The sequence below is a fragment of the Vicugna pacos genome, chromosome 21, assembly GCF_048564905.1.
Source record: "Vicugna pacos chromosome 21, VicPac4, whole genome shotgun sequence".
Classification (NCBI taxonomy): Eukaryota; Metazoa; Chordata; class Mammalia; order Artiodactyla; family Camelidae; genus Vicugna; species Vicugna pacos.
Genome location: NC_133007.1, coordinates 24,811,965 through 24,834,043, shown reverse-complemented (window position 1 = coordinate 24,834,043; position 22,079 = coordinate 24,811,965). Strand labels below are relative to the sequence as shown.

Sequence of the window (22,079 nt, the reverse complement as noted above, 5' to 3'; positions counted from 1 at the left end):
CTCCAGCCTCAGACTAGGAGAAGAGTAGCTCCAGGGATCTTGAGGGACAGAGCCTAGAGGGCAGGATGCCTGGGTCTCCTCATGCTCCACTCCCCCATCTTATTTTCCTGGGATTCTCATTTGCTAACCTCCTTCGAACCATTCCCTGCCCCTCCTGCAATTAAAGACATAGGGCCCTGAACCCCTGTCTTCCCACAGATGGGGAAATTGAGGCTAAGCAAACCAGAGGAAAAGGAATTGTCTGTGCTGCAGCAGAAGAAACCGAGATTAGGCTGCAGAAAGGTTCTCTGTCCTTCTCTACCCCAGAGAACTAGACACAGGGAACTTGGGTGTCCAGCTCACCCCAGCAAGTTTCTAACTGCAGTCACACCACTGCCCAAGACTAAGTCCCTGGTCCCTCATCAGGACAAGTTAGCTTCTTTCTGGAAGTTTGATTTCCATCTGTCAGGGCCAGGAGAGGCTTCCTGAAACCCAGCTGGGTAACCTGGAATGAAGTAGAGCCCACGGTGGCAGGGGTGGGGGTCCTCTGTAGACCTCCCTACTTTACTCCCTTGGATTATTTCAGAAATGTAGCCCCTTCCAGTTCTGCCACAAAGATTGAGCCCAATTCCCCTAAAAGGGAAGGAGATGGGGGCAGGGACCCAAGGACACCCCCTGGGTATAAAGTCCTTCTGCAGTCTAACCTTCCTGTTACAGCCCTAGCTCCGTTTCCTCGAGTCCCTGCCACCTTGATTCCAAATCATTTCCTCCCCTCCTGCCAGGTGCCCCTGTCCTGGGGGAGAAGAGCCTGGATGTGTAGGCATACTCCGAGTCCCCAAGGCCTCCGGGCTGAGGGTGCAGAGGATGACGTGGCAGGAAGTAGTGGGGGAGATGAGAGCTGCTCTGCTCAGAGCCTACTTCTGCTTTCAGCACATGCCCTTCTTACCCTGCCCCAGACGGAAATGCTCACCCATCACCCTGGCCCAGACCTAAAGGGGAACCAGGCTTTGCCTGTGAAACCCTCGGCCTGAGGGCCGGCCAGAACCAGCACACCCACTTCCATCTTCTTAAAAATACTAAATCTAGAGGTGAGTCCGGCTGCTCCCAGGTAGTCTGAAAAGACATCATCTTACCTGTGTGCATCAGAGAGGGCAAGTGCTGTGTCCCGGATCACACATCAAGTTATAGGTAGTCAGGCCTGGGATCCAGGGCTCTGGCTCCCCAGCCCCATGGTGCCTTTTTCACAGTTTTCCCACAGGCTGAGAAAGGCCAAACTGGAAGGGGTTTTTCAACTCCTGATTTTACCACTAAAGAAGCCGTGGCCCAGTGGGGACAGGAAGGAGTTCTGGTAAACAGTAGCTCAGGATCAGAACTGGGAGAGGACACCAGGTCCAGCTCCCAAATCTCCCACCCAGACCCCTGCTTGCCTCGCAGATGGGAAAGAATACAGGTCAGGCTTATCTCTCTCTCTCTCTTTTTTTTAATGCCTAGCTGGTCTAGACCTCTGGGAAGTCTGAAGACAGCCCTCCATCCCTCCTCATATAAAGCACAAATCTTCTCCCCCTAATAGGTCTCAAGGTTTAGCCAAAGAAGGCTTCTGGAGGAGCCATCTTCTTGGGAAGGTGGCTCAGGAAGAAATGGCAGAATCTGAACCTGGCTGGGGAGCCCTTGCCATGCAAGCCAGGATAATATTAATAGAAAAAGCCTTCTGAGGCTTCTTGACAGCGACCCTGTCTCCTGGCTTATTTGCACAGATATTTGTATGTTCATTTGCATCCTCACCAGCAAACTCAGTTTGCCTGAGGTCAGGCTGGCTAGCATCCAGGTGTGACCCCTCTATGTGTATATATATACATTCCCAAGGGAAAAGAGAAAGCCCAGAGAAACTGACCATAAAGAGAATTGGCCTTGACTGACCCCCCTGAACCCAGCTGGGGAACATCTGCACCGTGGTGCCTGCTTGACAGTGGTCAAGGGAGCTGAGCAAGGACCCCCAGGGGCCAGTGTGCCCCCTCCTACCTCCCCCACATCTGGAGCCCTTCCTCCCCCACATATGGATCCAGTAGCTGCAGAAGGTGGGGCGCAGGGGGACACGGGTAGGAGGAGGAAGAATATGGGGAGATTCTAGTCCCTCCTACTTAGAGATGCGGTTGCCATGGTGACTGAGGACCAGTGAGGCGGGATGGGGTTGGGGATGGGGGGCGGGGGTGTGGCAGGGACGAAGGCACTGGGAGACACGAAGCCTGGCATTCCAGGGGGAGGGAAACGCGGCGGCTGCATCTCCAAGCTCCAGGTAAGGGAGAGGGAGAGCTGACAGTTCAGAAAGGAGGGGGCGGGCCATTGTCTGGAGCTGGCTCTGCCCTGAGGAGGGGGCAGACAGAAGGGGTCGGGCCATTGTGTTCAATACTCAGCTCAGCTTCCAGCACTAGTCAGACGGGAGGAGGAAACCTAGGAGGCACTGGGTAAGGGGTTAGCCGGGACTGGACTGGGTGGGAAGCAAGCAGGCTGGGAGAGAGTGGGGACGGGAAGAGGTGGGGGGATGCTGGGGGAGTAGAGGCTTGAGGTCACCCCTAGTGCCTTACACACAGTAGGCAGTTAATAAATATAAGTCGATTTCACTTTCTTGTGATTATAAAACGAGGGCAACGAGGGGCAGGGCAGGGGGGCCTAAAAAGAGAGCCGGGAAGCTGCTGTTCTCCAGGACTGTGCTCTTTTGGGGCAGAAGGCAGAGGTGTTTGGGGAAACTGAACAAGCCAGGTCATTGGCTCTAGGAGCCCCTCCCTCAATGAGATATCCATGCTCCCTTGGAGTGAAGAAGAGGCAGAGCCCCTGGGGTGAGCATGGGGTAAGGAAGAGGAGAAACATCTCCATCTCCCCTCCCACATCCACCCCCACATCTGGATCTCTATCCTGGCCAGAAAGGGGCTACTGTTTGATGTGGTTTAAGGTCTGTAGGGGAGGAATTGCCACTCGGGGGTCGGGGTTGAACTCAGCATTGTTGTCATGGGCTCCAGGGCTTACGGAGAAAGAAGTTGGGAACCCCAACATTGGGGTTATGAAGTGGCATGACCCCTATGGCTTGGTTCCTGAAACTTTGACTGGTTCCTATGGCCACTCTACCTGAAAGGCTGCCTGACCTCAAACCCAGCCGAGACACTTCCCTTCCCTGGCCTTGATTTCCTCATCTGTACAGTGAGGAAAGGGGTGGGACTCTGTCAGCTCTGAGCATCTTGAATGCTGCGGGCAGGACCTGCAGGTCATTTGCAAAGCCCAGTGCAAAATGAAAGTGTGGGGCTCCTCTTCGAGACCAAGACTTTCCAGACAGCAGCAGTTGAGCCTTAGACCAACTGTGGGCCCTTCCACAGGTCTCATGCCCAGGAAGCCAGCCCTGGCTGTGGGCCCTGCAAGTTGCAGCAAGGGAGATGGCAGTGCGACTTGGGGTCTGACTCCTGTGGCTCTGGTGCAAGGCAGTGATAGGGGGCAGGGTGCCCTTCCTCCCCTCCAGGCCCCTCCGTGGAATTAGACCAGGAGGAGCTTGTGGAGGCATAGACCAGGAGGAGCTTGTGGAGGCAGAGAGTGGTACGTGTACATGATGGCTTTTCTTCAGAGACATTTCTATTCCCTCTTGAGTCAGGAATCACCCCAGAGATACTGTTTCTTAGCCCAGAGGAGCTAGAACTTGCTACCCCGCATCTTCCACACTTGCCTTCTCCATCCAAGTGGCTCAGAGCTGAGTTTCCTGGCCGAGGCAGGAGTTGGACTCCAGAGACAGTGTGGTTAAGGGATTTGCTCTCCAATGAGGCAGATCTGAGTTTAACTTGGCTTCCGGCTGTGTAACCTCCTTAGCCTCTCTTTCCTCACCTGTCAAATGGGATTATGGTGGTACCTACAAGCTAAAACTTTTGGATAACCAAAGCCTACTAATGCAAACTTCACATTTGCCGGAGAGGCTGGGGAAAAGGAGAGCCCGTACCAGAAGGAGAATTCCTGGGTCCCTAGAGAAGGAGGAACTAGGCTCAGGGCATTGAATCTAGCATTTCCAGAGAGATGGAAACAGGGCAATTGGGGCTGAAACCTCCTCCCTCTACCCCCACCCCCCACATCAGACCGCTTTCCAGAGACCCATAAGCTATTTGGTTCAAGCAGAGAGGCTCGGGGCAGGGTAGGTTCCTAATCTGAGCTGGTGGGAAGGACTGGGTTGTGGGGAGCATGGAATGTGGGGTCCAAGTGGAAGTTTCCCTTGATCCTGAGAGTCTAGAAATTTTTCTCTGGGTGGCTTGGCCCATGGCTTCTCCCAAAGGCCTGGCAACCAGCCTCCATGAGAGTCTGGGGGAGTCTTAGGCAAGTCTTGACAGAAGCAGTTGTCAGGAGGGGTTTGGCTGAGATCAGCCCTCAGGGAAATCGAGGGAAAATGGGAGCAGAGAGAGGGAAGAAGGCTGAGCCGGCTCTGACAAGGAATTCTTCTCAGAAGGAGCCTAGCCTGTAACATCACCCTGTAGACAGGTGCTGTGGCAAGAGGGAGGGAAGTTACACTACAGGGAGGGCTTCCTGATCTTGAGGAATGTGCGTTTAAGAAGGAGCTGGGTTGTTTATTGGAGTCGAATTAGCCCTGGGATGTCTGTGCTCTGTAACCAGCAGAGTCTCGGGCTGAGTGGGCAGGCAACGACCCACTTTATAGGTCACGAAGCCCTCGGTGCTGGATGCCTCATTAACCCTGAGTTATGAGGTTCCCCTGGAGCCTTCAGGGAGGGGTGAACAGCCACCATCGGGGGTTTGGGTGTCTCAGAAGTATGCTCCAGAAGTACGAACTCAGGTGGGAATTTTTCTGGGCCTCCTGCTGGCCTGATGCTGCCTTCAGTGACGGAAATAAGACTACAGGAGGAATTTCCTCAGCAAAGCCGAATGCAATTGTTTTATTTTTTAAAGACTGTGGTCAGGTTGGAATTGGGAGGTTTGAAGGTTAGACTACTGCAGGGACTTCCCAGCAGGTTAGGAGTGGAGAGACCCCACCTTGTGGGTAAGTGAAAAGAGGAATATGAAAGACAGTGTCATGTCTCCTCTCTGGGAAACCTTGAGCAAGAGGAGAAACCACTGCTAGGCTGGTTAGACTGGATGTGACGTGCTAGAGGGGAAGGGGAATGGCTGAAATGACCTAGAAACTTTCTAGCCTTTTAAACTCTCTGGATAGATGAGGTGAGAGGACTGGGAGAGAGGTGTGTCTCCTTTTATTCCCCTCCCAATCCACCAACTTCCGCCCAAACCAGGGATCTGTCATAACTCGAGAGGTGGAAATTCTGGTTTCCCTTGCCCAGAGGTTCCAGTGCTGGCTTTGCCACTATGGGTACCTGGAGGGCCGCACTCCTGGCCCAGCCAGGCTAAGCCTTCCATCCCCTGCCTCTGGGGCCTGGGAACCCCCTCTTCTTCTTTCTCTTGGATGGCACCCCTGCCCAAGAGTCCGGACGCTTGGTTCCACACTGTGGCTGGCTCAAGGGTACGTGAGATGAGGTGGGTGGCTTGGGGGGTGCCGATCCCAAGGGAAGGTTATGCAGAGCCCCAGGGAGACTGACAGCAGCACAGGGACCAGGGAGAGAAGGGCAGCTGCGGAGGCTGGGAGCCAGCCAGCCTTTCCTCGCCCTGGCCACTTCCCGCGTGGTGCTGATGGCCTGCCTGGCAGGCTGGACTCTCACCTCCTCCCTGCAGGAAGAGGCATGTAGGCCTCAGCATCAGAGATCCTAGCCCAGCTGGGGCTGGGGGAGAGATCAGAGCAGGCCAGTTCAGCCCTGGTCTCCCTGATTGGGTCATCAGAGGGCAGGGCTGAGTAGGAGGTCCTGGGTATCAAGAGATCTGAAAGTGCCAGGAGAGTCGGGTCGTAAGGATCTATATTGTGAGTGCAGGAATCCTGCCCGGGACCAGGCATTGATTTGGGCTCTGGACTATGGGAGGAGGGAAGGCAAAGAATAGATGGCAGGAAGGACTTCCCTGAGAGTAAGGTGAGAAAAGGCAGAGCAGGGCTATTGGTGCAAAGAGATCGGCAGGGCAGAAGGGAGCAGTTGGACTCCTACCCAGAGGGCACAGTGTGGCAGCAGGATGAGGCCTGTGAGGATAATGGAAGTGAGACTCTCTGAGGGCACTCCGGAGAGGAAACTGGCCTGTCTCCCTAGCATCACCGCCACACACACTTCTGCTGCCTGGGGCTATCTGATTGGTTCCTGGGGGGGATGTGGTAAGGACTGCTCACGAAGACTGCCCGGGTGCCTGTTTCCCCAGAGCCGTCTGGTGATAGCCTCTGGCTGAGCATGGCCCTCCCAGCCCTGGGCCTGGACTCCTGGAGCCTCCTGGACCTTTTCCTCTTCCAGCTGCTCCTGCTGCTGTTGCCACCATCGACAACTGCGGTGGGTGATGGGCAGGGGCCCATACCCCGGGTCAAATACCATGCAGGTAAGTGTCTGATGGTCAGAAAGTGTGGGGATGGCAACGCCAAAGTGGAGGGCTGTGGAAGAAAGAGAGAGGGAACGGAGGGCGAGGGGGAGGAAAACGGACATGGAGAAACCAAGACATAACTTGCCAGGGAGAGATAGAGGGCCTCAGAGAGAGACTGAGAGAGAGGGGGGGGGGGAGAAAGAGAGAGAGCGAGCCAGAAATAGGGAGTTGTAGGGGCGGGATCTCCTGGGCCTAGCTGTCTTTAGCATCTTTCTGGGACAACCAAAGGAAATACATCTTGCCCATTGATGCAGGGGCCTCCTCTGTGTTGGATGCTGGAACTCAGCCTCTGCCCTCAAGGTGCTCATGGTCCTGAGGGGGAGGCAGGTGAGCAATCAGATAATCACTACTTGGGGTGATCAGTTTAGTGACTGAGAGGTTTATGTACAGTTCTGGGGAGGCTGGCCCCTCCAGTACCTTGCCACATGTTTCCCCAACTCCTCCTCTTGGTCCTGTCTAAGACTCTCTGAGCCCCTAAAGGTAACAAAAAGCTAGTCGGTCCTCTAATGCAAAAGTGCCAATGTGCTCGTGAGAGAGGACTTGAGAAGCTCCTCCCCCCTTGCTGACATGCCAGGGGAACAGGGCATGCACCCCTCACCCCCTCCACACCACGGTGATGGGTGATGGAGAGACTTTGGGGCGCCTCCCTCCACCAGCTGGAATCCCGTGCCAAGGTGACATCCAGGCATCCCCACAGGAACCTTTGGAAAAAAGTTTCCTTTCTATTCGGCCTATGGCAGTGATTCTAGTGATGGAAATTTCCTGCAGTAGAGAAGAGGAAAGTGAGGTTGCAGAGTGGGACCCCTACAACCCACAGCTACTCTGACACTTAGTCCTGTCTCTGTCTCGTTTTCATGTCTGTGGCTGCCAACACCTTCCTGTTGGTTTATCTGCCTTCTGTCCTCCCCCACCCCACCACCAGTGAGGACCAATTTATCCTCCCCACCAGCCCCCCAAGCCTGGAAGATCATTCGCCATGCCTCACTTTACTTCCTGTCCCTTTGTCTGTCTCTTGGGTGCAGGCCACCCTCCCCCAGCCCCAGCCTGTCATTACCCTGTGTCTAGCTGCCTCTCCTCTCTACTGAGAGCACACCACACAAAACTCCTATGGCTGCCAGCAGGGTGGGGTGAAGTGGGGAGCTGTTGACGAAGAGTGGGTCCAGCTGCCAAGGCCTGGGGAGCACACTCTGCCAACCCTTGCTTCCCCCAGCTTTTATCTCAGAAGTCAGCTGCTTGTCCACCGACTCCTCATCACTCACCCCTTCTCACCACCTCTCAACAGGGGATGGACGCAGAGCTCTTAGCCTCTTCCACCAGAAGGGCCTCCAGGATTTTGACACTCTGCTCTTGAGTGGTGATGAAGGCACTCTTTATGTGGGGGTTCGAGAGGCCATTCTGGCCTTGGATATCCAGGATCCAGGGGTACCAAGGCTGAAGAACATGGTGAGAGGTCAAGGAAAGGCCGCGGGCTGGGAGTGAGGAGGGGGCCAGTAGCTGCCTTGCACCTGGGCTATCTACGCATGAATAACCACCCAATTGCTGATGTCTATAATCAGCAACTATCAGCTATTCTTGAGATAGATGGATATATATATCTGGTCCGTGTAACAGACAAGAAATACTATAGTGGCCTCACTGTTCACTGGTGTCATGACTACTGGCCGAATAACATTAATTGCTAAAATGGCTGATATGGAAATCATTGACAAATGAGAGAAACATTGACTCAAATTATATTAATAATGTGATATCCACCCACTGGTAGAAATAACTGAAGCTTCTGTGTTGAATTACAGTCACCCCCTAACGTAAACAATGTGAGGGAGAAAGGGGGAAAGAAGGAAAAAAGGGAGGGAGGGAGCTAGCAATTACTGAGCATCTCCATGGTTTGTGTTTCTCCCTGTGGGGTCTGAGGGCCACCTACACATCAGGGATGACGATTAAAAATGCAGATTCTCTGAAATGTGACCCAGGAACTGACATTTTAAACAATTTCCTCAGGAAATGTGTAATTTTCCAACTGCTACTTTATATACCATGCACGGCATTCAGTGCTTTCCATATGTTACCTAGTTGTGCCCTCCCGAAGCCTACGCAGTTGACTAAGATCACTCAATCAGGAAGTGGCTGAGCCTAGATTCAAACTCAGGTCTGATTCCATGTTCTACCATAAAGCTGTGTCCTATGAATATCTGTATCATCAGAGCAATAGCTGGGGTTACAAAGTGAGGTTATGATTGCCCATCAGCATGTAACTAACCACGATGCCTGCTGGTGATTTCACACCAGAGCTAAGAAGGGGACAGCAGGTCAGAGCTAGAGCTGAAGACCTCATTCACTTTATCTTCCCCTTCCCAACTCCCCACTTCAGATACCCTGGCCAGCCAGTGACAGAAAAAAGAGTGAATGTGCCTTTAAGAAGAAGAGCAATGAGGTAAGTGGAGGTGGGGTATAGGGGTTCTGGTGGAGAACCCTGGTGTCCCCAGGATGACCTCAGGTGGGGCAGGCGGTAGAGGTTGCTTGTTTGCATGATTATTTCCTGCATCATGTTCTATAAAGACATACAGAGAAGGCGTCAGCATCACCCAGTCCTTCTCCCTACTAGGGAGTGAGGGAGCAGCCTCTGGGGGCCCAGGAGTTTGGCGCAAGTGCCCAGGAGGCCTGAATTCTCTGTCTCCCCCAGACACAGTGTTTCAACTTTATTCGTGTCCTGGTCTCCTTCAACGCCACCCATCTCTATGCCTGCGGCACCTTCGCCTTCAGCCCTGCTTGTACCTTCATTGTGAGTTATCTGGCACCAGCTCTTAGGCCCCAAGCATCCCTCCTCATACCTACTCCCAGCTCATCCTCTGCAGCTCTGGAAAACTCTGGTCTTCCAGATGCAGGACCCTTGTGAGCTTCCCGGCCTCAGGCCAATTTCCCTCCACATCCCCTTCCCTTCCTCCCTCACACCTCACATTTCCCAGACATGAGACTCTGGCGTTCTGGCCCCCCAGCCACTCCCCTCCTCTAGGAACTTCAAGATTCCAACCTGTTGCCCATCTCAGAGGACAAGGTTGTGGAGGGGAAAGGCCAGAGCCCCTTCGACCCTGCCCACAAGCACACGGCTGTCTTGGCAGGTGAGTATCAGGTTTCCTGGTCCATCCCAACATCTGTGTTCCCAGGTCATTCTGTGACATATGGAACCTGACAGAGTTTCCTGAAAGGCAGGGGACAGAGGGAGGGGAAGCCAGGAGCCTCAGAGCACAAAATCAGAGAATCAGGCACCCCAATCCACAGCTCCTGCTGAAGCTGCTACAAAGCAGGTTCAGCAAGGCAGATGTGGAGAGATACACAGAAGCAGGAGGGTCAGGAAGGGGTCTCAGGCAAAGAGGCCTGAGATTCAGTCATTTGTCCAACAATTATGTGCTGTGTGAACATCTCCTCTGGTGTGCCAGACATTGTGCCAGAAACTAGAGGGATTGCAAAGAAGAAATTATGGCTATGTCCTCCCCCCACCCCCAACCATTACAGACTTCCCCTCACGACTTCCTGAAGGCGGTGACCTTTGATTTTCGAGTGGGACCTTGAAAGGTAGGTAGATAGGCAGGGAAGATGTTCTAGGAAGAGAAGGGTAGGATCCAAGGTTTGGAAACAGAAAACACAGCCATCTTCAGGGAACAATGAGTGATTCTAACTGGCAAGTGTTTCAGCTGGATGCGGGAGGGAGCAGCCAGAGAAGGACTGGAAAAGTGTCAAAACATTTCAGGCCATAACGTTGGCCAGTCCCTGTGGGCAGAAGTACCTAAGGTGGGTGCTCAGTGGGCGATTGTGAGCTGGACTTTGGGGCGCTGCAGGAAGGTGTAGAACAAATGAAGGAAGCCAGAGACTGGTGTGAATGCTGACACCAGTCAGAGGCCGGTCTCAGGAAGGCAGGGGCATCCTCCAACTGGTGAGGTCTCCCCTCCTCTCCCCACCCTAGATGGGATGCTCTATTCCGGCACCATGAACAACTTCCTGGGCAGTGAGCCCATCCTGCTGCGCACGCTGGGATCTCAGCCAGTCCTCAAGACCGACAATTTCCTCCAATGGCTGCAGTGTAAGGACCTGAGTCCCACTCAGCACAGGTCTGGCCCTCTTCCCCAAGTCCCAGGTGCTGTTAATTTACTCAACTGTCATTTGTTGAGGCACGATATGTGCAAGGCAGTACAGGTAGGCACTGGTGGTACAGCAAGGAAGAAGACAAAGCTCCTGTCCTCGTGAATCTTTCATTTTATGTAAATAAATTAAAGACGTTATCAGTCGCTCCCCACCTCCACCCCCCACCCATGGTTACGCTTCGACCATATGTGGGACCCAAGGTATCTTGTCTCCTGCCCTCCTGAGCCAAGGGATTTCACCAGGGGGAAGCCAGGGCACCCAAGTGCTCCATCTCTGAGCCTATCTGTCCCATCCCTGCAGCGGACGCCTCCTTCGTGGCATCCATCCCTTCAACCCAGGTTGTCTACTTCTTCTTCGAGGAGACAGCCAGCGAGTTTGAGTTCTTTGAGAAGCTCCACACCTCCCGGGTGGCCAGAATCTGCAAGGTCCGCAGCCTGGGTGGGAGGTGGGGCTGGCCGTGGAGAAGCCAATGGGGATATGGCAGAGGCGGGGCTGAGCTCGTAGGGCCCAATGGGAGCCTGGAGGGGCGGGGAAAAGGGCTGGGTCACGCGGGGCAGGGGGCGTCCCCTGACTTCTCTCCTGTGGATAGAATGACATGGGCGGGGAAAAGCTGCTGCAGAAGAAGTGGACCACCTTCCTGAAGGCCCAGCTGCTCTGCGCCCAGCCAGGGCAGCTGCCCTTCAACGTCATCCGCCACGCTGTCCTGCTGGCAGACAATTCCTCCAACGATCCCCATGTCTACGCAGTCTTCACCTCTCAGTGGTGAGCAACCAGGCGGGAATCTGAGGGCTGGAAGCGGGATTTAGGGCTAGCATCCGTGTTGCCCTCGCTGGCCAAGGAGGGTAGGAATTCACGTGACCCGAGCACATATTCCACACTTCATATAGGAAATCTTTTGAGATTTCCTTATAAACATGGTCTGGTATCTATGGCATCCAGAACTGACAACATGGTGTGTGCCACAGTCAGGTTAAAGAGAACAGGAGAGACAGACCTTTCATCTCCATAGACCAGGGCTGAAGGAATAAAAATAGTCTTGTAGTCAGGCTTTGGTTGGTTATCTGAGAAGAGGGAATACATGCGACCCCAAGGAGACGGCTTCATCTAGAGCCTGTCCGGGAGCTGGTTACACTGCCCCTCCCATTGGCACAGCCTAGTCTGGGCAGGACAGGCAGGAGACACCCCCAGGGCCTGAGCCCCAATTAATTCTCATTAAGGATAATCACACCTCAGATCCTAAGACAGGCTAGAGTCTGAGGCTCTCCTAGCCCTTATCACCCCAGCTGGGGGCTGACCCAGCCCTTCATACTCCTGCCATGTCCTGGGGTTTCTCACTGAGGGTGGGGCAGGGCTGGAGGAGGCGCTTCCTAGTATAGCAGAGCTTAGAGACAGTGTCCCCTCTGGCTGTCTCCAGGCAGGTCGTTGGGACCAGGAGCTCTGCTGTCTGTGCTTTTTCTCTCAAGGACATCCAGCGTGTCTTTGAGGGGAAGTACAAGGAATTGAACAAAGAGACTTCACGTTGGACGACTTATGGGTTCTCTGATATCAGTCCTCGGCCAGGCAGCGTGAGTACTACCCCTATCACAGCCACTGAGCAATGCCCTCCTTCCCTCGGATTCATGATATCCACCCCAAAGCACCTATCAAGGCATGATAAATGCCCAGTAAATGTTAGTGCTCCCCATGACCCCACGCTCTCTTTGCTCAGATATACACCCAATCAAGCTGCCCAATTCCACAGGTGTCCAACCCCATCCTAAACACAGAGCAGCCTCTGCGTCCACCCCAGCTAAATGCACGCGGAACACCTGGGTATATCACTAAAGAAACAAGGGGCGTCTCCATCTGCATTTCTTTTTTTGTTTGTTTGGGGGAGGTAATTAGGTTTATTCATTTATTCTTAGAGGAGATTCTGGGGATTGAGCCCAGGACCTCATGCATGTTAAGCATTCACTCTACCACTTGACCTATATCCTCCCCCTTCACCTGCATTTCTTATTTAACTTTTGTTTTGTTTTTCTATCAGAGTTGTATATGCACACCATTTAAAGAATCATAGATCTACATGGTTGGTTACAAAAAATAACCCTATACCCAATCTTCAGCATTTTTTCCTCTCTAAAGACAATTACCCTCAACTCTTTTAGCTGGTTCGTTTGGTATTTATCTCCAAATCTCTAAATACTTTATAGCTACTTCTTTTTTAAATTTTTTTTTGCGGGGGAGAGGGAAGTAATCAGGTTTATTTTTATTTATTTAATGGAGGTGCTGGGGCTCGAACCCAGGACCTCGCACATGCTAACCCACACTCTACTACTGAGCTATACCCTCCCCCTTGTAGCTGCTTCTTGATGTTTCAGTTTCTGGCAGTATCTATTGAATTCCTATTCTGGATGGTGAGGATTTAACCATGTTCCCCTACCCCCACCCACTCAGAGATATGCTGGAGCTGGCTTGCAGCAACTAACAAGAACTCTTTGCATATCTTTTTTCAAATCTGTGTCCAGTGACATTACATTGATAACTTGAAATCAGCTATGGTGGGGATAATACGTCACAGAAATCAATGAATGCTCCAAATCAGGACTCCCCCACCCATCACCCCAGACCTGAATTACCAGCACACCACTGCACCCACCCCTCATCTCCCAAAGTAGTTTTATAGTAATTTGGGTTAGATCAATATTTATTTTATGATTCATTATTCAAAACTGAGCCAGATAGTAAGCCATGATTACTTTTCCTTTTTGCATAATTTTACATTTTCCTTGGGGTTACTTATTGTTTTTTTTCTTTGTTTTCTAAGCTCTTATCTTTAATTCAACCCAAAACTCTTCCTCAATTATCTGAATCTCTTCCAAAAAAAGACCCATTAGATATTCTAACCATTTCATTTTCCTGGAAATCCTTCCTACCCGTGGCAGTCAGGACTAGTAGCCCTCTACATCAAGGGCACAGCTGCCATCCTGGAATCTTCCTTTGTCATCATCCTGGGCATTCCCTTTGCCTCTTGTGATAGTTTGGTGTTTCTTGCATCCCACGGCTTCCTCTTTTTTCTTTTTGTCACTTTTCTTATTTTAGTGAAGGATAACCTCTGGAGATTCCTGGAAGGGACACATGGCAGGTAAATTTTTTGGAGACCTCGAATGTCTGAAAATGTCTTTACTCCACATGCACATTTGAGAGTTTGGTGAGATGTATGCAATTCTATAATAGAAATAATTTTCCATCAAAACTTTGAAGTCTTACTCTATTATCTTCTAACTTCCAGTGCTGCTATTGAGATGTCTAAAGCTATCCTGGTCCCTAGTTCTTTGAATGTCACCTTTTTTCCCCCACTGTAATCTTGTGCCTTTTTTATGTCTGTGGTTGTTTTGAAATTTCATGATACTGTGCTTTGATGGGACTCTGTTCATTTATTGTCTGGATATTCAATTTGCTCCTTCAGCCTGGAAATTTAATTCTTTTCAGCTCTAAGTTTTCTTTCAACATATATTTTTTGAGGCCATGTTCCACCATTCTAGGCTGTACTGGGGGGTACAGCAATGAATAAAACAAACAAAAGTCCCTTTCCTCCTGAAGCTGACATTGTTATGTTAGAATGTTTTCTTGCTTCTTTCTGAACCTCCTGAACTGGTCCTCTAACTTTTCAAAAAAAAATTTTTTTAATTTTCCAAGTCTTTGGTTTTGTTCTACTTTCTTGGGAGAGTGCCTCAATTTTATCTTTTGATCTTTCTAACAGATTTTAACTTTCTCCTAACATATTTAATTTCCTAGATTTTTGGGGGGGAACTTTGGTTATATCTTTTACAAAAATGTTCTGTTAGAGAGAATTTCAAACATGAAAATTAGGCAGACTAGTATAATGCACCACCATACACCTATCAGGCAGCTTCAATTCATAGCCAATCAAACTGTTCCATGTATACATCACCCACCTCCCCTCATATTATTTTGAAGCAAATTCTGGACATCATATTATTTCAGCTGTATTAGTTTCCTATGGCTTCCATAACAAATTACCACAAACTTGGTGTCTTAAAACAACAGAAATTTATTCTCTAAATTCTGGGGGCCACATGTTTGAAATCAAAGTGTCAGCAGGGTTGGTTCCTTCTGGAAGTTCTGAGGGAGACTCTGTTCTATGCCTCGCTCCTAGCTTCTGGTTGGCTGCTGGCAATCCTTGGTGTTCCTTGGCTTGTAGGCACATCACTTCAGTCTCTGCCTCTGTCATCACTTCGCCTTCTCTCTGTATAGCTCCTCCACTTCTCTTATAAGGACACTTGTCATTGGATTTAGAGCCCATCCTAATCCAGAATGAGCTCATCTTGAGATTTTTAATTATATCTACAAAGAACTTTCCTCCAAACAGTCACAGTCACAGGTTTTAGATGGACATATCTTTTGGGGGGCTACCATTCAACTCACTACATCATCCATAAGTATTTTAGTACATGTCTTGAGAAGATAAGGGCTTAGGGAAAATAAAACAAAACAAAACATAACCATAGTATCATTATAACAACAAAAAATTAATAATAATTCCTTAATATAATTAAATTTTCAAATTTCTAATAGTCTCATAGATGTTAGAAGAGTTTTTTAAAATACAGTTTGTTTATTGGAATCAAAATCCAAGTAAAATCTGTAAATTTGGATTGGTTGTTCTTTTCTCTCTCTTTTAATCTGTATGTTCCCTTTCCATCATCTTATTTTCTCTTACAATTTATTTGTTATGTGGAATTTTCTACAGTTTGGATCTTGATGATTTTGCATCTCTGTGGTGGAATTTAAATGGTTTATGTAAATTCATTGGTGATTAGATCTAGAGACTTGATTTGATTTAGGGGAGCACAACTACTTCATTGTGGTAGGGTTGTCTTCTTTCAGGATGTATGTAATGTCTGGTCACACTCTTTGAAAAAAAGAATTCTTCTTTTGTAGCGTTATGTTCTTGTTTCACGGGTGCGCCATCTTCGTACTTATCTCTCTTAAGATAGTAATGATAATTTGCTGTGAAGTTTTCTTTTCTCTGAATCATTTCTGTTTCCTGTCAGGATTTTGTTTGTTTGTTTTTTCCATTGGTTTGTTTTGATCTCTTCCATGTTCATGGTTTCACTCACATGTCTGGTAATCTTTGGCTACCTATTCATGCTTAAGAGGGAGGGGACCATGAAGCTGTTTGGAAACTGTGCCCCTGGATGTGACTTGGCAACTTGAGCTCCATGATAGCTCCCCTGAGGACAGTCTGGCTGGGCTGCTTTGTTGGGGATCTTTAATGTGAGTATCTTTAAGTCTTTCCTTTTGAGCCTCTAGTCAGTTTTCCCGGAGTGGACTCTTCTAGCCTTCTGCTTGAAGGGAGATGGTCTGGCTCCTGATCTCTGGGAGCCACGGGGAAAGAGGGCTGGGTATGGGGGAAGAGTCCAAGCAGGTCCTATGTCTACCTGCACTTAATCCCTTGCTTTCATGATGGTGTCCCCTCTTTGCTGTCCTCCATCCAGTGTGCTTTACCCTCTCCAGAGCATAAACCTCCAGTCTTGGGCCAGGGTGTGAAAGGGACAGTCACTCAGCTGCATGGAACTGGGACAAGATCTACTTGCTTCTTAAACAGACTTTCAAATAATCTTCTTTATTCAGTCCCTCCTTTACCCCATTTCCAGAGGTGATGGGGCCACTAATTCATGAACATTAAGAATTCTGCCTTGTAAATCAGGTAATTTTGGGTTATCCCTGGGCTGGCTTAAGAAGATTTTTTTTTTCCTGCTAAGTCTTTTACTATTTGTTCATTTGCTTTCCAGCTTCCCAAATGTGGCAGCTTTTGCCTCCTCTTCTGTTCTCCCCATCCCTGTAGGTTTATGTCTTAAAAAAAAATCCCTTTGGGAGGAAGTGAGTATATGTGCATGTGCTCATTCTGGCATCAAAATGAGATATAGATGTTATTACATCACTTTACAGATAAGGAGATTGCAGCTCATAGAGGTGGGGTAACTTGTCCAAGGACACAGCTTATAGGTGACAGAGCTGGGCCTAGCATTAAGACAGTGCTCTTGGAAAAGGAGGATAAGAATCGTGACAAAAGAACAGGACACAGGTGTCCTAGAGCCACAATACGCTGGTGTTGGCAGGGCCATTCGACAACAGCTGGTCCAACCTCCTCATTTTTTGGGTAAGGAAAAGGAGGCCCAGAATGGAGAAGGGACTCTCCAAAGTCATGCATCAAGTTCATACCAAACCATAATGAGAAATACTTTCTGCTATACTCCCCCCCCATTTCTGCGACATTCTTCATTCAATCATTGACTCAGCAAACATTTATTGGGCACCAACTGTGTGTTGGGTCCTGTGCTAAACCTGAGGTTACAGACATGAGTTCAGAGTGGTCCTTGCCTGCAAGGGACCCTCACCCTGTTTCCTGCTGGTGGCCAGGTATCCTTGGTGAAAGTGATGATGATGAAGGTAATAATAGCCGACATTTTTCAAGTATGTACCTCATGCCAAGCACTATTCTAATTACTTTTCATGTATTAGAGCATTTCATCCTCACAGCAAGCCTATGATGTATTGGTAATAGGCCCATTTCACTGTTAAGGAACCTCAGGCATGCTGAATTCAGAGGCTGGAATTCAAAGCCAGGCAGAGTTCAGCTTTGATCAGCATCCTGAAATGAGGACTGCCAAGAGGGAGGGAGGCAAAGGAGATTAGGGGGAGAGGGAGGGAGAGAAGAGGCAGTGGGTGAGTTTAAGGGAAGGAGGAAGCTGACCTGATCTGCCTTCTTCCCCCTTCAGTGCTCGGAGGGCCCCTCCTCTGATAAAGCCTTGACCTTCATGAAGGACCATTTCCTAATGGATGAGCCAGTGGTGGGGACACCCCTGCTGGTGAAGTCTGGTGTGGAGTACACACGACTTGTGGTGGAGACAGCCCAGGGCGTCCATGGGCACAGCCATCTGGTCATGTATCTGGGCACCAGTGAGTAAAGGGCTCCAGGGCATCCCTCAGGGGACTAGAGCAGGGGCTGCAACTCAGATTGAGGAGGGGAACCTTTGAGTTCATTCGCTCATGCATTCATTCACCAAATGTTTTCTGAGCACCTACTAGGTGCCTGGCATCCTGCTGGGCTCTGAAAATATAGTGGGGAACAAAACAGCCCTGTCCCTGCCTTTTCTGAGCTTTCAGTCTGGTTGGGGAGAGGAACACAAAGGGCTTTGATGGCCTTAGCAAGAGCTATTTATCTTACTGGGGAGACCATGCTAGAGAGGTAAAGAGATGAAGAGTGAGGGTGGATAGAGGGGGAGCTGGAAACAGTAGAGATCATGCTTCAGGAAGCTTGGCTGTGAAGGGGAAGAGAGGGAGGGGAGGTAACTGGTAGGGGTGGGGGGCTGTCTAGCCAGCATTCTTTTTTAAAGGTGAGAAAGATCTAGTAGAGAGGGAGATGGTGAAGAGATGGGCAGGTAAGGGGCTAATTGGCAGGTGAAGTTGCAGAGGAAGCTGGAAGCCACAGTCCAGCTCACAGGTAGAGGGCCTGGCTGTGAGTGGAAGAGGGACAGCATCTCTGCTGGGATAAGAGTGAAGGAGTAAGAGGTGGGTGAAGACTGGAGGAGGGAGTGGGTAGACTGCAGGGAGACGGGCAGGAAGCAGGGGGAGCTCTCTTGTGAAGGCTTTTGTGTTTTCTATGAGGTAGAAAGACACAAGGTCTTGATCTGGGATTGAGGAGTGGAAAAGGTGGGAGGTTTGAGAAGAGGGGTGTAGATTCAAATACTCATCATGGAAAGAAGGAAAGACAATCAGTAGTGGGGGATATAGAAGGTTGCTAAGCATATATATTGAGGGCCTGGTTGAGGTGGGTAACCTTGAGCTTTAGTGGCAGAAACCCAACAGTTTGATTCATTCTTTCAGGACATCAGCTATGTATATATTGGGTCTATAACAGAGAACAAAACAGACAGAAATCAAGGTCCTTTTGAACTACATGGGGACAGACAATAAACATACTGAATGAATCAATTACTTAATGCATTATGAGATTAGCAAACAAATAGAGCAGTGTGAAGGGTAGTCAGGAATGCCAGTTGGGGAGGCAGCAATTTTTATTTTTATTTTATTGAAATACAGCTTACAATATTGTGTTAGTTTCTGGTGTACAGCAAAGTTATACATATACATACATATTCTTTTTCATATTCTTTTCCATTATGATTTATTACAGGATATTAAATGTTGTTCCCTGTGCTATACAGTAGAGCCTTGTTGTTTATCTATTTTATGTATAGTACTTTGTATCTGCTAATCCCAAACACCTAATTTATCCCTCCTCCACCCCCTTTCCCCTTTGGTGACCTTAAGTTTGTTTTCTACATCTGTGAGTCTGTTCCTGTTTCATAAATAAATTCATTTGTGTTATATTTGGGGAGGTAGCAACTTTTAGAAGGGTGGTCAGGGTAGACCTCACTGAAGTGCCTTTGGGTAGAGACACTCGATGGGAGTGAGGGAGGCTGGTGATGTGGTTTTCTATAGAAGCGCTCAACTGTCCACTGCCCCACGTCCATGGAGAAAGCAGACGGTTGGGTTCCTCCAGGGATGGAGTTTTATTGGCACTTGCAAAGGAAAGACAGAGGCAAGAAATTTCCAGCCATTTACAAGAGAGCTCAATCTCCGTGGCATAGAGGGAAACGGTCTGATAGATCTGTGTCCAGTGCATGTTACACTTCCAAGGGAACTTTCTGACTGCTGGGGAGGCCATCTGGACTGAGAGCAGGAGCACGAGAGGGGTCTGTAGATGGGGTGAGACAATTTCAGCAATCTCTGTCTCTCCGTAGGCACAGGGTCCCTCCACAAGGCTGTGGTAAGTGGGGACAACAGCGCTTATCTGGTGGAGGAGATCCAGCTGTTCCCTGCCCCTGAACCCATTCGCAACCTGCAGCTGGCCCCCACCCAGGTGGGAAAGGGTCTGGTCATCAGATGGCCCTCCAATGGGGTGGGCCTTGGGGGCTGGGTCCTTACTGGGTACGGTGGGGGCGCCCTGACACTCTCCATCTCTCTTCCAGGGCGCAGTGTTTGCAGGCTTCTCAGGAGGCATCTGGAGGATTCCCCGAGCCAACTGTAGTGTCTACGAGAGCTGTGTGGACTGTGTCCTTGCCCGGGATCCCCATTGTGCCTGGGACCCTGAGTCCCGAATCTGCCGCCTCCTGCCCACCCCTATCCCGTGAGTGCCAGTCCTGGATGGTGGCTGGTGCTGGCCTATCAGGACCCTAGTTACCCAGCTTATGCTCCTGGTCTTCCTCTCTCCAGATGCTATTAACACATTCCCTCCAGGATCTTCCCTCCTGCAGTGGGCTCCTTCAGGGATGGTTTGCACCAGGCAGTTTTGAAGCTGCTTCTGCGCATCCTCGGCTTCTCCTCCTCTCCTCTCTTTTCTACCTTGTCTCCTCTGACCCACTTTTTTCCCCACTGCACTTCCCTCTCTTGCTCCCTCCTCTTCCAACTTTTGTTTTCAAGGGATAATTTTTGCTTTCCCTTCCTTTTCAGGAAGACCTGGAAACAGGACATGCAGCAAGGCAACCCAGGGTGGGCATGTGCCAGTGGCCCTATGGGCAGGAGCCGCTTGCCTCAGAGTCGCCCCCAGATCAGTAAGTATGGGACCAGGGGAGGTATAAAGGCTCAGGAGGACTTCTGGGCAAGATTGGGCACTCCTGCCTCAGTTTCTCTCCCCAGCACCTACTCTGCTTGAGATCTGAACACCCAGAGTTGGGACAGATTGGAGTGTAGACTATAAAGAGGAGGGACAGGAATTCTAAGCTGGGATTCAGGATTAAGGTTAAAGTTGGTTTTGGTATCAGAGTTGGAATCAGATGGACTGAGGATTCGTTTGGGGTCCAGAGTGGAGATAGGGAAGAGGTCAGAGTTGGATTTGGGAGCTGAAATGAAAATTGGAGACAGGAGTTTGGTCCAAATGTAGGGTAGAGACTCCCCTCTTCCTGCCTTCTTCCCTTAATCTTTTGCCCCTTTCCTTCACCTACAGTTAAAGAAGTCCTAGCTGTCCCCAACTCCATCCTGGAACTCCCCTGCCCCCATCTCTCAGCTCTGGCCTCTTACCACTGGAGTCACGGGACAGCAACAATCCCAGATGCATCTTCCGCAGTCTACCGTGGCTCCCTCTTGCTGCTACTGCGAGATGGTGCAGGGGGGCTCTATCAGTGCTGGGCCACTGAGAATGACTTCTCATACCCTGTGGTCTCCTACTGGGTGGACAGTCAGGACCAGCCCCTGGCCCTGGATCCTGAACTGGCAGGCATTCCCCGGGAGCGTGTGGAGGCCCCGTTGACCAGGGTCGGTGGCGGGGCTGCCCTGGCTGCCCAGCGGTCCTACTGGCCCCACTTCCTCACTGTCACTGTACTCCTTGCCTTAGTGCTTTCAGGAGCCCTCATCATCCTCCTCGCCTCCCCACTGGGGGCACTCCGAGCCCGGGGCAAGGTCCAAGGCTGTGGGACCTTGAACTCCAGGGAGAAGACCCCATTAAGCAGGGAGCAGTGCCTCCAACCCCCCAAGGAATGCAGGACCTCTGCCAGTGATGTGGACATCGACAACAACCTCCAGGGCACTGAGATGGCTTAAACTCTGGGTACAGGCTGCGGCTTGTTGAGTAAGGCAGGGTGCCTGGTGAAGATGGCTGGAGGGACCTAGAGCAGTGCAGCCCTGACTGGGGTGGGAATAGCGCAAAAGACCACCTTCCTCCCATAAGAGGAGTATCTCCTGACACTCTGTGCCACCAAAAGCACTCGGTGGGGCCGGGCACAGCCGCCTGACTTCTCTATGGGACTCCCTTCTACCAAGCACGTGGATTCTTTAACGGGGGCTGCCGCAGACCCGGACCTCGGCTGTGATAGGAGGACTTGGTGAGGCTCCTTCAGTTCTGGCCATTCCGGGACCCTCCAGAAACCTATTGCTGCAGGAGACCCTAAAACACCAAGCATCTAAGCCACTGTAAGATGGCACACCGCTCCTGGAGACTCCATTCTGAAAGCAGCTGCCACCTCAGACACCAACTCTCCCCTCTACCAGGGGTCCCAGGGCTCTGCAGGGAGCGGCTCCCTCCTGCTCCTCTTATCAACACAACTGTGAGCCGGAGAGGTCTTTCCTGAAGTCTGACCTCCTTCCTTCCTGCTTCAGCTGGGGCTGATTTACTCCGTTCCAGCCTGGCTAGAGTGGCAGGGGTGATCTGAGCCTTGTTCATGCCTTTTCCCGGCTGCCCCCTTGACCTCTCTCCTCTCCTTTTGTTTTGGGATTCAAAAACTGCTTGCAACAGACAGTTTATTTTTTATTAAAAAGACAAAGCTTAGAACTGGTGCTGTTTTTGTCGGAGCAGAGTGCTCCAGCTGAGGAGTGTGGGATGGAAGGGGAGCTGGCAGTCCAAGGTTTGTGGGGTGCTTGTTCTCTCAAATTCCAAACCACCCCTTTTGCCCTGCCAGCTCCCTCCCAGCCCCCAA

The 22,079-nt window shown here is 50.5% G+C and overlaps 1 protein-coding gene across 3 annotated transcripts; it reads left to right on the top strand.

The window, feature by feature from the left end:
• The first annotated feature begins 2,205 nt into the window (after positions 1–2,205).
• Positions 2,206–21,955, top strand: SEMA4A (semaphorin 4A). Of its 3 annotated transcripts, none has more exons than XM_006214616.3 (15): positions 2,206–2,272; positions 6,247–6,417; positions 7,742–7,902; positions 8,831–8,893; positions 9,143–9,241; positions 9,473–9,578; positions 10,421–10,537; positions 10,900–11,024; positions 11,189–11,361; positions 12,014–12,164; positions 17,385–17,565; positions 19,413–19,531; positions 19,641–19,798; positions 20,122–20,222; positions 20,615–21,955. In XM_006214616.3, the coding sequence occupies exons 2-15, from the start codon at positions 6,276–6,278 to the stop codon at positions 21,205–21,207; spliced, it is 2,289 nt and encodes a 762-aa protein (XP_006214678.1). In that variant the 5' UTR covers positions 2,206–2,272; positions 6,247–6,275; the 3' UTR covers positions 21,208–21,955. The 3 variants fall into 3 exon arrangements, with proteins under 3 accessions (XP_006214678.1, XP_031544975.1, XP_072802476.1); XM_031689115.2 differs by lacking the exon at positions 2,206–2,272 and adding an exon at positions 5,265–5,470; XM_072946375.1 differs by lacking the exon at positions 2,206–2,272 and adding an exon at positions 5,265–5,484.
• Positions 21,956–22,079: the final 124 nt, after the last annotated feature.